The following is a 17,615-nucleotide window of genomic DNA, read 5'->3' as shown; positions in this document are numbered from 1 at the left end:
CAATAAAGACATGAATGAAGGGCAAGAGGGAGAGAAATCCCTGTCTTCAGCGACATATTGCATAAACAGTTCAATGTTGAGTTATTTGGTTCATTGTTATGTTATTTACCTCACTGCTGTGTTATTTGGCTAGGTTGATCAGGAGGAGAAGGTAGCTTCTATGGTGGGATGAAACTCAGGTCTTATTTTTTTCTGATTGATTGGAAAACCCAGGATTGCCTCTACAGCTGTTCTTTTATAGCCAATAGCGCTGGCAGCATGCTGTAATTAGTGCTTTGGAAATCTGGCAGTCTCCTACCTGCAAAGGTGAGGACAGTATATGTTTTCTCATGAATCGCCCGGTTCATTTGAAGGTAAAAGCAATGTTTATGACCAAACAGTATGGTTTGACTGTAGCTGGCAGCAATCAGCCGTTTTAATTCCAAGGACACATTAACTGACTGGCATGGACTCAGCGAGCTTGAAGAGGAGAGGAAGAGAGGAGAGACAGGGATAGTGGGAGAACCTCTTGGGGGACGATTAGGACAGAAAAACAGGACGAGAAACAGAAACAGGCAGAATGCAGTGTTTTCAGAAGTCATGTACTCATCTTTTTATTGCCACATAAGAAAGTTGAATATAGAACACTGATAGTAATCTGTAGATGACAAATTAACATTTTTCAACATCAAATGAATTGTTAAAAAAAGAAGATACTCCTGTCAATCCATAAACTAGAAAAGACAAATTCATAGCAACACTATAGTAATATATTCTCGGACAAAACATTGCTATATTTCTTCTTTTTAAAATTTTATATCTATTTATAATTTAACAGTACCCAAAAATACAGCTACCCCATAACTGAACCTCACAAATCCTAGGTCAGGACTGGCAACAGTGTGTTCTTATAGCTACTGTTCAAACAAGAGTATGGGATAGGCTCTATAATAAAATATGCTTGACTAATAATCACTCATACTATGCAGTGTTCAGTCCAATGTATGAATATACACATATGTACACTACCGTTCAAATGTTTGGGGTCACTTAGAAATGTCCTTGTTTTTGAAAGAGAAGCACATTTTTTGTCCATTAAAAGAACATCAAATTGTTCAGAAATACAGTGTAGACATTGTTAATATTGTAAATGACTTTTGTAGCTGGAAACGGCAGATTTGTTGTGGAATATCTACATAGGCGTACAGAGGCCCATTATCAGCAACCATCACTCCAGTGTTCCAATGGCACGTTGTGTTAGCTAATCCAAGTTTATAATTTTAAAAGGCTAATTGATCATTAGAAAACCCTTTTGCAATTAGCAAAAGCTGAAAACTGCTGTTCTGATTAAAGTAGCAATAAAACTGGCCTTCTTTAGACTAGTTGAGTATCTGTAGCATCAGCATATGTGGGTTCGATTACAGGCTCAAAATGTCCAGAAACAAAGGACTTTCTTCTGAAACTCGTCAGTCTATTCTTGTTCTGAGAAATGAGGGCTATTCCATGCTATAAATTGCCAAGAAACTGAATATCTCGTACAACGCTGTGTACTACTCCCTTCCCAGAACAGCGCAAACTGGCTCTAACCATAATAGAAAGAGGAGTGGGAGGCCCCGGTGCACAACTGAGCAAGAGGACAAGTACATTAGAGTGTCTTGTTTGAGAAACAGACACCTCACAAGTCCTCAACTGGCAGCTTTATTAAATTGTACCCGCAAAACACCAGTCTCAACGCCAACAGTAAAGAGGCGACTCCGGGATGCTGGCCTTCTAGTCAGAGTTCCTCTGTCCAGTGTCTTTGTTCATTTGCCCATCTTAATCTTTTCTTTTTATTGGCCAGTCTGAGATATGGCTTTTTCTTTGCAACTCTGCCTAGAAGGCCAGCATCCTGGAGTCACCTCTTCACTTTCAAAAACAAGGACATTTCTAAGTGACCCCAAACTTTTGAACAGTAGTGTATATAAATATCATAGAATGAGTTGGACATCAAAAACAGACTTTTATTGATTAATGCATGATTAGAATTCAGATGATCTAATAAATGTAAGAATCTATTAAAGGATGTGGTTTCTATGGATTATATTTATATACTGTAGTTTATAGAAAGCATATTAATCATTCCATGGTAACTGTATCCATTGGCCCTTGATTGCAATAGAGTTCAAACCCCAGAAATATCAAACACACAGATTGTATGGGTTTGATACCCTTCCATTGATTCTGATATCAGATAATAACTTAATGATATACTTCCTATTGGAACAAACCCCTTAATCAGATGTAAGAGAAACTGCAGATCTTGTTTGATATCTTCACCCTCATCATGTGTATACAGTACAATATTTAGTTTCGACAGTTTTTGATAGAAGGCAGAATGACAGAAAATTAACAGGTTGGCATAGCAGACAAAAGCATGATTAAACATTCCATAGTTTCAATGACAGGGTGGAACTGGAATTAACTGGAATTTATTCAGCTCACCTCTTCTGGGTAACCAAATAAACAGTGTGTTATAGAAATCAGACCTGCAGAAGTCCTTTAATATCAGCCCATTGTATGTATTCCTTTTTTACTGCTCGATAAATACAATTATGTTTCTCTGTCATACAGAATGGTTTAACAATAATTACTAACATCCCCGCCTGGTTTGCTTATCTGGTTAGTACAGAACTGTGGTAAAGAGTTCATGATCTAATACACTTCCAATTTCTGTTTTGAGTATAAGCCTCCGTTATGTTTTAATCTGGCTCGATGTAACCTGGTGTACATACTCAGTCCAACCAAATCATACAAACATAACATTCAAGGACAAATATATTTTTCAATATACATTTGGTTGGGCAATCTGCAAAATTGATGCCTGTGACTATATTGCTCATTATAAGCTTTTATAAGAATTTAGAGAACTTCCATGATTTTTCAGTGCTCACAATCCTGTTACCTTTACTGATGCTGATTACTGTGGGAGAGTGTTTGTGTATGTGTACGTATATGTGTATGTGTGTGTGTGTGTGTGTGTGTGTGTAGGTTGCAGATGTTTTCTGATTTTATATTATAAATGTCAATAATGGTAAGTAGTAATGGCAGGTATTTTAAGGTCAGGTTTAATCTCGTCTGGTTTGTAGATCTTATTGTTTCCAAGATGAGTTTTTATGTTGAGTTTCCAGGTGGAGTTTCTCCCTGTTACAGCAGGCAGCTGAAAGAACGTGAGAGTTTGATGTTGACGGTTTAGAGAGGTTTTTATTCTCTCTCTCTCTCTCCAGATTCCCTTCAGTCACTTCTTTTCTGAGATGATAGGCGCAAGATTGTAATTATATGTAATTATCTCAACTTCCTCACTTCAAGGTTGTAGGAGGAAAATCAAATGAAACCACCAAGTTAAGTTTGACAGAAAGAGAGAATAACGGTGTGGTGGCTTCAAACATCGTCCCAACATTCTAATGAGTCACTTCCTTTAGACACCTTTACAAGAATGGTTTCAATACGTTTTCAGGTTTCCAAGAAAATGAACAAAAATCACATTTATTCTACACACAAAATATTTCCGGGTTCACAGAGTTCCTTAATGTAGCTTCTTTGAGTGACAATCGGTACTGTACAGTTTTCCCTCAATTGCTCCCTCAATCAGGGGTAGTTTATGTTAATTGGTCTCTCAATCAGGGGTAGTTTATGTTCAAGCCATATAGAAATCCAGGGTGATTGTTGTTATTAACGAGCAACACCATACTACACAATACTAAATCATATTCAGCCAGGCAGTTAATACAAGACTTCAGCTGCATGCCTGGCAGCCCTGATTGTATCGACCACCCGACTCCTTCGATCAATTTGCTACCGTGAGGCAAGAGCAGAGCGGGGGAACGAGAGGTTCTGATTCCACTAATTAGGCCACTCGCACCATCCAGTCTTAATTTCGCTCCTTTCAGCCGAGCAGAAACAATTTTCTTTGGCAGCAGGTCAATCAGGAGCTGGCTGGCTCGGCGATCTGCTAATTTCAGACACCTGGCTTTAGAGGGGAAGAAAGGATCAGATGTGATGAGGGGGAATTAGGCTCCATTCCAATATCCAGACTGGCACACTTAGAATGAGGGAATGCATTGGCATGGCCATGCATTCTAAATGGTGTGCTAGTGTGGAATGGTCTCCTAGGGACCTTATACACTTTGTCCGAGTGGGCCGAATCAAGCCAGGTAAAAGTATGGAAATGATAAAGCTATTATATCATAACATTACTATAAGGACAGTCATGAGAAGGCAATCATTGACAAAGTAGTAATCTACTACACTAGTAATACTCCAGTATCTCCTGCCCTCTCAGCGTCTCAGAGCTGTATGACTGCTACTTCAGAGTGAGTCCCGCTGACCAACTGTGCTCTGAATGCACACCGAGTCTACTGCTGGGAAGAACACAGTGTGAAGGATGACTCTTCTCTATTAAGTTATGCTGAGTGCAGAATGCTGCTCAGACAAAATATGTTATGCTTGAGCTGCTTTGCCTCCCTGGTTTGCCTGCCTGCCTCCTCCTCTGCCTGTAACCCTACCTGCCCAGCTGCCTCCCTGCCTCTCTGCCTGCCTCCCTACCTGCCCAGCTGCCTCCCTGCCTGCCTGCCTGCCTCCCTCCCTGCCTCTCTGCCTGCCTCCCTCCCTGCCTGCCTGCCTCCCTCCCTGCCTCTCTGCCTACCTCCCTCCCTGCCTCTCTGCCTGCCTCCCTCCCTGCCTTCCCGGTGCACTGCTCAGACAAAATATGTTCTGTTTGAGTTCCTTTGCCTGCCTGGTTTGCCTCCCTCCATGTCTGCCTTCCCATCTGCCTTCCCGCTGCACTGAGAGCAGTGTGAACTTTAATGTTGATGGTTTGGGGTTCATATTTCCAGATTTCCGCATAGCTGGATTAATTTAATTGAGTATTGTGATAATGCACATCCTGAAAACATTGATGTTATTTATCATGGCTTACACAGTGGAACCACCAGGGTTGAGTGTCCCTACATGCGCCAGCGAATAGCTAGCTTTTCACGTGGAGCTGACTTGTAAATTGCTTCAAGGGGATGGTCAGGTGTGAGGAGGATGGTCAGCCAGGCAGAGGTCCTGAGTTCGCGCCAGGTATGGGCCAACTTGGGAGGAAGTGGTACTGGCTAAGCAAGCAGCGTGACGTCCTCTTCAGTGGTGCCTTGTGACTCGGATGTACAGTTGCGCTCAGCTCAAATCTGGGGTCGCAGTTGAGTAAGTTTGGGGGTGAATGTAGCACATGGAGACGTGTGAAAGTTACTCCTCAGCCTGAAGTGTCCCCACTTGCACCAGTGTATAGCTAGCTTTTCGAGTGGCGCTGACTGGTAAGACGCTTCAGGAGGGTGGTCACATGTCCTAGCAAGGCAGAGTTTGCACTAGGAATTGTTAATTTTTTTATTTAACTAGGCAAGTCAGTTAAGTACAAAGTCTTTTTTACAATGACGGCCTACCCCGGCCAAACCCTCCCCTAACCCAGACAACACTGGGCCAATTGTGGGACTCCCGATCACAGCCGGTTGTGATACAACCCGGGATCGAACCAGGGTCTGTAATGACACCTTTATCACTGAGATGCAGTGCCTTAGACCTCTGCGCCACTCGGGAGGCAAAATGGTATGGGCCGAATCAGGAGGAAGTGGCACTCGATAAACAAGCAGTGTGACGTCCTTTACATGAGCAAAGAAGAGAAAGAAAATAAACACATGGGGGATGTTTACAATCAGAAACACATGGGGGATGTTTACAATCAGAAACACATGGGGGATGTTTACAATCAGAAACACATGGGGGATGTTTACAATCAGAAACACATGAGGGGTTTACAATCAGAAACACATGGGAGATGTTTACAATCAGAAACACATGGGAGATGTTTACAATCAGAAACACATGGGAGATGTTTACAATCAGAAACACATGGGGGATGTTTACAATCAGAAACACATGGGAGATGTTTACAATCAGAAACACATGGGGGATGTTTACAATCAGAAACACATGGGGGATATTAACAATCAGAAACACATGGGGTATGTTTACAATCAGAAACACATGGGGGATGTTTACAATCAGAAACACATGGGGGATGTTTACAATCAGAAACACATGAGGGGTTTACAATCAGAAACACATGGGAGATGTTTACAATCAGAAACACATGGGAGATGTTTACAATCAGAAACACATAGATGTTTACAATCAGAAACACATGGGGGATGTTAACAATCAGAAACACATGGGGGATGTTAACAATCAGAAACTCATGGGGGATGTTTACAATCAGAAACACATGGGGGATGTTAACAATCAGAAACACATGGGGGATGTTTACAATCAGAAACACATGGGGGATGTTTACAATCAGAAACACATGAGGGGTTTACAATCAGAAACACATGGGGGATGTTTACAATCAGAAACACATGAGGGGTTTACAATCAGAAACACATGGGGGATGTTTACAATCAGAAACACATGGGGGATGTTAACAATCAGAAACACATGGGGGATGTTTACAATCAGAAACACATGGGGGATGTTAACAATCAGAAACACATGGGAGATGTTTACAATCAGAAATACATGGGGGATGTTTACAATCAGAAACACATGGGGGATGTTAACAATCAGAAACACATGGGGGATGTTAACAATCAGAAACACATGGGGGATGTTTACAATCAGAAACACATGGGGGATGTTAACAATCAGAAACACATGGGGGATGTTAACAATCAGAAACACATGGGGGATGTTTACAATCAGAAACACATGGGGGATGTTAACAATCAGAAACACATGGGGGATGTTTACAATCAGAAACACATGGGGGATGTTTACAATCAGAAACACATGAGGGGTTTAGAATCAGAAACACATGGGGGATGTTTACAATCAGAAACACATGAGGGGTTTACAATCAGAAACACATGGGGGATGTTTACAATCAGAAACACATGGGGGATGTTAACAATCAGAAACACATGGGGGATGTTTACAATCAGAAACACATGGGGGATGTTTACAATCAGAAACACATGGGGGATGTTTACAATCAGAAACACATGGGGGATGTTTACAATCAGAAACACATGGGGGCTGTTTACAATCAGAAACACATGGGGGATGTTAACAATCAGAAACACATGGGGGCTGTTTACAATCAGAAACACATGGGGGATGTTTACAATCAGAAACACATGAGGGGTTTAGAATCAGAAACACATGGGGGATGTTTACAATCAGAAACACATGAGGGGTTTACAATCAGAAACACATGGGGGATGTTTACAATCAGAAACACATGGGGGATGTTAACAATCAGAAACACATGGGGGATGTTTACAATCAGAAACACATGGGGGATGTTTACAATCAGAAACACATGGGGGATGTTTACAATCAGAAACACATGGGGGATGTTTACAATCAGAAACACATGGGGGATGTTTACAATCAGAAACACATGAGGGGTTTACAATCAGAAACACATGGGAGATGTTTACAATCAGAAACACATGGGGGATGTTTACAATCAGAAACACATGGGGGATGTTTACAATCAGAAACACATGGGGGATGTTTACAATCAGAAACACATGGGGGATGTTTACAATCAGAAACACATTTGGGATGTTTACAATCAGAAACACATGGGGGATGTTTACAATCAGAAACACATTAGGGATAATAACAATCAGAAACACATGGGGTATGTTTACAATCAGAAACACATGGGGGATGTTTACAATCAGAAACACATGGGGGATGTTTACAATCAGAAACACATGGGGGATGTTTACAATCAGAAACATATGGGGGATATTAACAATCAGAAACACATGGGGGATGTTTACAATCAGAAACACATGGGGGATGTTTACAATCAGAAACACATGAGGAGTTTACAATCAGAAACACATGGGAGATGTTTACAATCAGAAACACATGGGAGATGTTTACAATCAGAAACACATGGGGGATGTTTACAATCAGAAACACATGGGGGATGTTTACAATCAGAAACACATGGGGGATGTTTACAATCAGAAACACATGAGGGGTTTACAATCAGAAACACATGGGGGATGTTTACAATCAGAAACACATGGGAGATGTTTACAATCAGAAACACATGGGGGATGTTTACAATCAGAAACACATGGGGGATGTTTACAATCAGAAACACATGGGGGATGTTTACAATCAGAAACACATGGGGGATGTTTACAATCAGAAACACATGAGGGGTTTACAATTAGAAACACATGGGGTATGTTTACAATCAGAAACACATGGGGGATGTTTACAATCAGAAGCACATTGGGGATGTTTACAATCAGAAACACATGGGGGATGTTTACAATCAGAAACTGATGAGGGGTTTACAATTAGAAACACATGGGAGATGTTTACAATCAGAAACACATGAGGGGTTTACAATCAGAAACACATGGGAGATGTTTACAATCAGAAACACATGAGGGGTTTACAATCAGAAACACATGGGAGATGTTTACAATCAGAAACACATGGGGGATGTTAACAATCAGAAGCACATGGGGGATGTTTACAATCAGAAACACATGGGGGATGTTTACAATCAGAAACACATGGGGGATGTTTACAATCAGAAGCACATGGGGGATGTTTACAATCAGAAACACATGGGTGATGTTTACAATCAGGAGCACATGGGGGATGTTTACAATCAGAAGCACATGGGGGATGTTTACAACCAGAAACACAGTACATGAATGCAGTATGCTTTCTATAGGCTGAAATGGAACTATAAATTCAGCTTGTATTGATTTGACTGTTCAATTTGCTTGATGAGGTTTTGTCTTCTACTTTTAGACCATTATATATTTGGATGCCCTAGCAACAGTATTTTCCACAAACGCCAGAGTGAAGAGATGGCCAAAGGTCAAGAGAACACAGTCATACAAAAATACAAACAGAAATACAAATGTTGGTACATTATATAAATCACAATACTGTGTAGCAATAATACAGGTGAGGGATATCTCTCAATACGGTTTCATAGTTCTTATCGGGGCCTCGCCATACGCTGTAGAACAGAAACGATTCAGAACCACTTTCTCTCTCTTTACATTGTCTTTACCTGAAGGTTGCCTTTTCTCAGTGGGATAGAGAAAATGAAAGAGAGAGAAAAGGGGGAATATAAAAGCTTGCTGGTATCACTACAGATGGCCATGTTCTGTAGTCACATCTTTAAATATTGGATCACAGATTCTATGTGTGCACAGCATTGTGACTGATGAGTCTTTCAGGAGTACAGTACTATCCTCCAGATGATGCTTCAGCCTCCTTGCCTTCGGGTCAGCTGTGATCAAGTACTGTACTTCAAATATACAGGACAACGGCCTCCATTCTCTGTGTTGATGACCAAGAGACTTCTCAAGGCTACAAGCACAGAACAAAGCCCATAATGTTCGTAGCCATATCCCATAAACCTAAAACTGTGGCGGATTCAATGGCTTTGTAGGAGAGAGCCTCCTTAATGAATGTCTTTTCCTTTCCCTACAGTTTGTTGTTTCCCTGCTCAATGTTTTAGCCCCAGCCACTGTGGTGTCCATAGATCTCATATTGCTTGTCAGATTTGGTAATGCAATCCATGGCAATCTCATGTTTCCTTTTGCTGTTGCTGGATTCGCGTTTCACTGTCATTGGTTGATAATGTTGTCATTACACAGAAGATATTAGAACACACACAATGAATTTGATACTTCTGTTGGACGTTGCCATGGTTATACAATTCCGCCCCCCTGCCCTCTGACTGAGGATCTGTGTAGGATTGACTGACAGTCACATGTGCAGTTATCCACTCATACTGGACGACACACGCAAGCACACTGCCACACCACCAGGGTGCACTGTTCTGGCCCCCGCTCCCAGAAAGACACAAAACAACCTGGGCCTTACACACCACCATCTCTGTCCTCTCCCTCTTTGCCTGTTGGGTGACTCTGCTTTGGGCAACCTTCGTCCCCGTCTCCCACTCTCTCACACAGTCACCTCCGTCTTACTGTTGGTCACAAAGTAAGGCTGAGTGGGCAGGAAGTGCTGACTGTGGCTCTGGGAGCGGGACTGACTGTGCAGCTTGTTGATCTGCTCCACCGTACACTGGGGCCTCTTGGAGCCGTAACCCTTCCTCCTGCCTACCGTCTCAGTCCCCCCCCAGCCCTTCAGACCCATCCCCCCCCCCATCCCCCTGGGGGCAGCGATGGTGTTGGAGCTGTAGGCCAGTGGGTGGTGTTGTTGCTCTTGATGTTGGTGGTGGTGTTGTTGTTGGCGGTGAGGACCGGGAACCGTCCCGGTGTGGCGGTGAGGCCCTGGGAAAGTCCCTGTTCTAGTCATGCTGGACATGGTCATGGCTCCTGAACCTTTATTACTGACTCTGTCGCCGCCACTGCTGCTGAGTCTTTGGGGCTTCAGTGCGTTCTGCTTGGGCGCGGCTGGCATGGTGGAGCCCTGGTGGGAGCTGGATAGAATGGGCAAGCTGCTGGGCATCTCTGTGATGTAGGTGGCCACGGGCTCTGGGCCCAGGGAGCCCAGGGGGCTGATGGGATTCACGGGATTGTGGGCCATGGGGTTGTTGTGGGCCATGGGGTTGTTGTGGGCCATGGGGTTGTTGTGGGCCATGGGAATGTTGTGGGCCATGGGGATGTTGTGGGCCATGGGATTGTTGTGGGCCATGGGATTGTTGTGGGCCATGGGATTGTTGTGAGACATGGGGTTGATGTGGGGCATGGGATTGTTGTGGGCCATGGGATTGTTGTGAGACATGGGGTTGATGTGGGGCATGGGATTGTTGTGGGCCATGGGGTTGTTGTGAGACATGGGGTTGTTGTGGGCCATGGGGGTTTTGTGGGACATGGGGTTGTTGTGAGACATGGGGTTGATGTGGGGCATGGGGTTGTTGTGAGACATGGGGTTGATGTGGGGCATGGGGTTGTTGTGGGCAGTGGGGTTGATGTGGGACATGGGGTTGATGTGGGACATGGGGTTGTTGTGGGCAGTGGGGTTGATGTGGGCCGTGGGGTTGATGTGGGCCATGGGGTTGTTCATTGGATTGTGGGTCATGGTGGGGTTGTTCATTGGATTGTGGGTCATGGTGGGGTTATTAATTGGGTTGTGGGAAATAGGGTTGTTGGTCATAGGGTTCATAGGTCGCATGGCGTTCATTTGTTGGAGGGGGAGGCCGCCTTCGGATGGCAGTTCCACCATCAGACGCCGCTTGTTGTAGAAGTCGCCGTTGGCCTTGGCCGCTGCATGGAGATAGAGGCAGATGCATATGTTTAAGATGTTTTGTAGTTTATAACACTACAGTACTGCCCTATAGCACCTCTAGTGGCCTATGCTCCCAAAAGTTGTCTCTGGTTGTGCACTTACCATTACCTTTAACTCGAGTTCTTTCCCCTACTGTAATACCAGACCAAAACAATCATGGAGTATTGTTCAGATCATAAGGAATCCACATACGTGCCGTTCAGGGTACATTCATCACATTCCAAACTTTATTACAAATGTTAGTTCCCTTATCGAGCACTGAGTCTGAAATAAAACATGTTTTCTACTTCACCCTGTTGGAGGAGAAACTTGCTCAGAAGGAATTATATTTCGCTCAAACTTTCCAACGGCCCTGAAATCACCCAGACAGCCTCCAACCATCAAATGAACACAGACTGCTTTGGTTGAAACCCAATGATATAATACAGACACTGCAGGCTACTACTTCTACACATGTACTGTAAATACCGTAAATGAGGAGAATTTAAATTGGACTCTGCTGATCAATTGATATGAGGACACTTCTAGGCAGGGGAATGTTGTCTAGGCTATAGCATTCTCTGCCTCGTATGCTTCCTGTCTCCCAAGACCTGTGCCCTCCAGCTAGCCTACATCAATCAGTTTATTCACGTTAAATTGACCTCATTAATTTCTCTGTCGTTCATGTCAGCAATCTGTAATCGCTCTTAACACTGAGAAATGTGTCCTTTTTACTGGGTGATTCACATTCCCCGGTTCACTCATTAATCTTTAACCTTAGCTGTTGAGCAATAAGCATCCTAGTGTAACTCTTAAGTTAAGGTGGATGGCCCTTCGCTTTTCACATCCTTGAAGATAAAGCTAACATACTAGGGGAGTTTGACTTGCCGCTGCAACTATGCATCTAGTTTATCGCTCTGCTCTCCTTTTAGTGCAGGAAAACGAGCCAGGAGGGCATGGCGAGGCACTGTGAACGGTGAGCTCGCCTCACGTCTGCCTGTCTGCCTGTCTACCTGGCTGCCTGTTACCTGTCTGCCTGTCTACCTGGCTGCCTGTCTGCGTGTCTGGGTGTCTGCCTGTCTGCCTGTCTGCCTGTCTGCCTGGCTGCCTGTCTGCCTGTTTACCTATCTGCCTGTCTGCCTGGCTGCCTGTCTGCCCGCCTACCTGTCTGCCTGTCTGTCTGGCTGCCTGTCTGCCTGTCTACCTGTCTGCCTGTCTGCCTGTCTGCCTGGCTGCCTGTCTGCCTGTCTGCCTGTCTACCTGTCTGCCTGTCTGCCTGTCTACCTGTCTGCCTGGCTGCCTGGCTGCCTGGCTGCAAGAAAACCGCCTCTGGGATCAAACTCAGTCAGGCGACACATAAATCAATCTTGCAACAGTCAGCTCACTGGCACACACACATTCACAGGGAAACGTGATGAGAAACAGAATAACTACAGACAGACAGAGTAAGTTCCTCCGGCACAAAAGGCCACAGACATACAAAAACAATTCAAATGTGGATGCTTGGCGTCGGGACTGTAGGGACTAAATGATGTGTCAACTCCAATTAGGCTACAACAGTATCTGGGAAATGCCAGAGATAGCATAACTGTTGGTCTCTATGGTATTGGGGTGGTGGAGTAGTGAGACACAAATGCATTTGCAATGCCATACATAGTAATTGGCCATTTGCTCCAGTGAAAGATAGAGATATCCAAACCGTCTTCAGGGTTACGTTTTGGGTACTGGGTCCCTTTTATTAGTCCATCTCTCCATGTCTGGTTTTAAAATCCAATAGTGTGACCTTATAGATTCGCTTGGGGACAGTACAGATAAATATTGATTTGCAGAATTGTGGCTTATCAGCTCTCAGCTCTCAGCCTGAGGATTCTGTAGCTACCGTTGGGAATGTGACAGAAAGGCAATTAAAGAAAAAAGGGGAAAAGAGCACTGTAGTTTCAAACTAGAGTGTTTCTTTCCTTTAGGCCACTAGTGATGAGTGGAATAAGGGCAGAGCAATATGGAGGAGAGAAGAAAAAGGGCTCAGTTAAAGTTTCGCAATAACACAGCTCAAATGAAGGCACCATTTATCGTCTGTCTCTGTGCCTCTCTCTTTCTCTGTCTCCGTCTCTCTCCCTCTCTCTCTCTTTCTGTCCCTCTAGGCTGCCCTCGTTATTGTGCATCTCCACGTGCATTTCATCGGTTCATGACTCCAGGAGATGGAGATGGTCTCTTGGGACTATGCGTCCATTCCTTTCTAAAGCAGATTAAAATAACTCCCGTGCCATCTCATTGGAGAGCGGCTCTAGAATGAGAAGCTATCAGTTAGGCCGTAGTCAAGGCTCTGAATACTGGGGGTGGGAGACCCTCTATTACAGACATTACATCAGATAGAGTCCTGGGGAGCGGAAAGGTGAAGATGAGAAAAGGAGAATCACATTGAGATTAGGTTTGGAGGTAGACGGAGAGGAGCACGGGAAAGAGGGGAGGAAAAGGATGATGAGTGGGAGAAGGAAGAGGAGGGGTAGGAGGAGGGGGAGTAGGAGGAATAAGGGGAGGAAGAGGGGGCGGAAGAGGAGGAGGAGAAATAAGCAAATATAGGTGTCTCTCTAAAACAGTTGCTGGTATTGTGGACCTACTCCAGTATGCAGATAGCCTCATGAATACCAAGCTACCAAGCTCACTTTATTAGTCAAACATAGGAGATATGGGCCATATCAGTCAACATTTCCCATTCTTAATTGTCTCAGATTGAATAGCTAATGGTTATATAAACTGTGTGGCATAAACAGAAAACAGAAAAACACTTCATCTTCTCTACTCCCTCTGAATGCCCCAGCATAATGGAGTGCCTTTGTGTAAACAATCACAACAATCTGTTCAAAATGAGTCAGGGACTGAATGGTAAAGTGATGGATTGGGAATTGCATTTAAAATTAAGAGCTTTACTCCTACATTTAACATCTCAATGAGATGTGGGTATTTTGCATTCCCGTGATGTTGTGTTTTCCAGAGGTAGTGACTATGATTTTACAGTACTCAGAGCCAGATGGATCCTATCATTTTGTTTCTGGGGGAGCTGCCTTTAGCATACTAAAGAAGAAGACTCAGCACGACTTCTACTCAAATAAATTGTTATTTGCTTTGCTCGTATGTATTATGGTATTGAAATTGAAAAGTTGTTTAGGCTCAAATATGCCGTCAGTGAATGGAATGTACAGAATGTCTATCACCAAACAAGTTGATTCTGTTTTGACTGTGAGACTTTTACATTAGACACCCACCGGTCTTTAGCTCCAGCGAAAGTGGGCTATATACAGAAACCCTTTATGAAATGTAGTGTACAGTCGTGGCCAAAAGTTTTGAGAATGACACGAATATTAATTTTCACAAAGTCTGCTGCCTCAGTGTCTTAAGATATTTTTGTCAGATGTTACGATGGAATACTTAAGTATAATTACAAGCATTTCATAAGTGTCAAAGGCTTTTATTGACAATTACATGAAGTTGATGCAAAGAGTCAACATTTGCAGTGTTGACCCTTCTTTTTCAAGACCTCTGCAATCTGCACTGGCATGCTGTCAATTAACTTCTGGGCCACATCCTGACTGATGGCAGCCCATTCTTGCATAATCAATGCTTGGAGTTTGTCAGAATTTGTGGGTTTTTGTTTGTCCACCCACCTCTTGAGGATTGACCACAAGTTCTCAATGGGATTAAGGTCTGGGGAGTTTCCTGCCCATGGACCCAAAATATCGATGTTTTGTTCCCCGAGCCACTTAGTTATCACTTTTGCCTTATGGCAAGGTGCTCCATCATGCTGGAAAAGCCATTGCTCGTCACCAAACTGTTCCTGGATGGTTGGGAGAAGTTGCTCTCGGAGGATGTGTTGGTACCATTCTTTAGTCATGGCTGTGTTCTTAGGCAAAATTGTGAGTGAGCAACCCCACACATGAATGGTCTCAGGATGCTTTACTGTTGGCATGACACAGAACTGATGGTAGCGCTCACCTTGTCTTCTCCGGACAAGATTTTTCCGGATGCCCAAAACAATCGGAAAGGGGATTCATCAGAGAAAATGACTTTACCCGAGTCCTCAACAGTCCGAATCGCTGTACCTTTTGCAGCATATCAGTATGTCCCTGATGTTTTTCCTGGAGAGAAGTGGCTTCTTTGCTGCCCTTCTCGACACCAGGCCATCCTCCAAAAGTCTTTGCCTCACTGTGCGTGTAGATGCACTCACACCTGCCTGCTGCCATTCCTGAGCAAGCTCTGTACTGGTGGTGCCCCGATCCCACAGCTGAATCAACTTAAGGAGACAGTCCTGCCGCTTGCTGGACTTTCTTGGGCGCCCTGAAGCCTTCTTCACAACAATTGAACTGCTCTCCTTGAAGTTCTTGATGATCCGATAAATGGTTGATTTAGGTGCAATCTTACTGGCAGCAATATCCTTGCCTGTGAAGCCCTTTTTGTGCAAAGCAATGATGACGGCACGTGTTTCCTTGCAGGTAAGCATGGTTGACAGAGGAAGAACAATGATTCCAAGCACCACCCTCCTTTTGAAGCTTCCAGTCTGTAATTCGAACTCAATCAGCGTGATAGGGTGATCTCCAGCCTTGTCCTCGTCAACAATCACACCTGTGTTAACGAGAGAATCACTAAAATGATGTCAGCTGGTCCTTTTGTGGCAGGGATGAAATGCAGTGGGAATTTTGGGGGGATTCAGTTCATTTGCATGGCAAAGAGGGACTTTGCAATTAATTGCAATTCATCTGATCACTCTCCATAATATTCTGGAGTATATGCAAATTGTCATCATACAAACTGAGGCAGCAGACTTTGTGAAAATGATTCTAAAAACTTTTGGCCACGACTGTATACATAATGGTATACACTACTTAGTCGTTGGGCCGTTCTGGCTCGAACAAGGCTTACTTACTTAGTCGAACCCAGGCCTCTACAGACACAGGCAGCGTCAACAAAGCAGGACAAAGCAGATAGAGCAGAGACTCACCGACGAGCTTGAGCGAGGCATACTTGTTGAGTTCCTTCCCAGGTTGTTGCTGTTCATAGACGTGAGCCAGCTGGCTCAGAGCAGGGTAGGGGTGTGGCTGGCCCACGGTGCTGTTAATCTGACCTCCCTCTGAAGAGACAATACACAAAATGGAGTAATGTTAGAGGGCTTTGGTACCAACATGGTCTCATTACAATAAGTCAAGATAGTGACATTTAACCATTGTAGTCAATAACACACAAATATTAGGTATGTCACTAGTGGGGACATATAACACATCAATGAACAGCTGTTCTCACTTTACAATACACATGCCTTGTCCCAGTATCGGCCCACCATGGGCCGAAATAATGAACCATTGGTAATTTTGATGTTTTTGTTGGGTAAGTACATGACAGGTCTGGTAGTGTCTTTTTTCTTGTGATAATGACAGTAAGAAAAAGAGCAAGCTCTCATTTAGAACCATCCTCCTACTGTAATGGAGATGAACATTAATTGCCATCTTACTCAAGGTAAAGTGATACTTTATAAGAGACTACAGCCCTTGAAAGCCGGATTAAGAAAGGGAGAAGGAGTGGAGAGCGAGCGAGCGCGAGAGAGAGAGAACGAGAGCGTGAGAGAGAGAGAGTGTGAGAGAGAGAGAGAGAGAGAGAGAGAGAGAGAGAGAGAGAGAGAGAGAGAGAGAGAGAGAGAGAGAGAGCGTGAGAGGGAGAGAGAGAGGGAGAGAGAGCGTGAGAGAGAGAGAGCGTGAGAGGGAGAGAGAGAGAGAGAGAGAGAGAGAGAGAGAGAGAGAGAGAGAGAGTGAGAGAGAGAGAGAGAGTGAGAGAGAGAGAGAGAGAGAGCGTGAGAGGGAGAGAGAGAGAGCGCAGGAGAAGGAGTTGAAGAGAGACAGAGAGAGTACATAGAGAGAGCAGTACAAGAGGGAAAAAATAAAAGAAGGGGAGAGGGCCGATAGAGAGCAAATAGAGACGGAAAGAGTGAATGAGACAGACAGCAGAAAAGAAAGAGTGAATAAGACAGACAGCAGAAAAGAAAGAGTGAATGAGACAGACAGCAGAAAAGAAAGAGCTTTGTATGTCTGATCAGAGGATTTACCCAGTCCTCATATTAATATTCCCAACCGACTCCGAGTAGCTTCGTCTAGCTTAAGTCTCAGAATCAAACAGAGAGCCCTACAGAGAGCTAAACGCTGCGCCGCCCAAGAGAGAGGAGAGAGCGGCAGCGGTCTCATTTACTTATGGCAGCGGCGACATCACCCTTTTGTCTTCCTCCCGTGACAGAGAGACAGACAGAGGAAGGGGAGCCATGTCAGCAACAAGCGCCTATTGATTCAGACAGTTGTTTC

At 44.0% G+C, this 17,615-nt stretch overlaps 1 protein-coding gene across 1 annotated transcript in view; it reads right to left on the bottom strand.

The window, feature by feature from the left end:
* Positions 1-5,365: 5,365 nt before the first annotated feature.
* The window catches only part of LOC129828955 (protein shisa-9A-like), a 46,899-nt gene continuing 34,649 nt past the window's right edge, over positions 5,366-17,615 (bottom strand). The window contains exons 3-4 of the mRNA XM_055890297.1: positions 16,271-16,399; positions 5,366-11,276 (exon numbers count right to left, since the gene is read on the bottom strand). Of these exons, the coding sequence (XP_055746272.1) occupies positions 10,012-11,276; positions 16,271-16,399 (1,394 nt within the window). The 3' untranslated portion in view covers positions 5,366-10,011. The remainder of the gene's footprint in view (positions 11,277-16,270; positions 16,400-17,615) is intronic.

This window comes from Salvelinus fontinalis, chromosome 30 (assembly GCF_029448725.1).
Source record: "Salvelinus fontinalis isolate EN_2023a chromosome 30, ASM2944872v1, whole genome shotgun sequence".
In the NCBI taxonomy this organism is placed as follows: domain Eukaryota; kingdom Metazoa; phylum Chordata; class Actinopteri; order Salmoniformes; family Salmonidae; genus Salvelinus; species Salvelinus fontinalis.
Note: the sequence above shows the minus strand (reverse complement) of the source record. Positions and strands in the feature narration are given on the sequence as shown.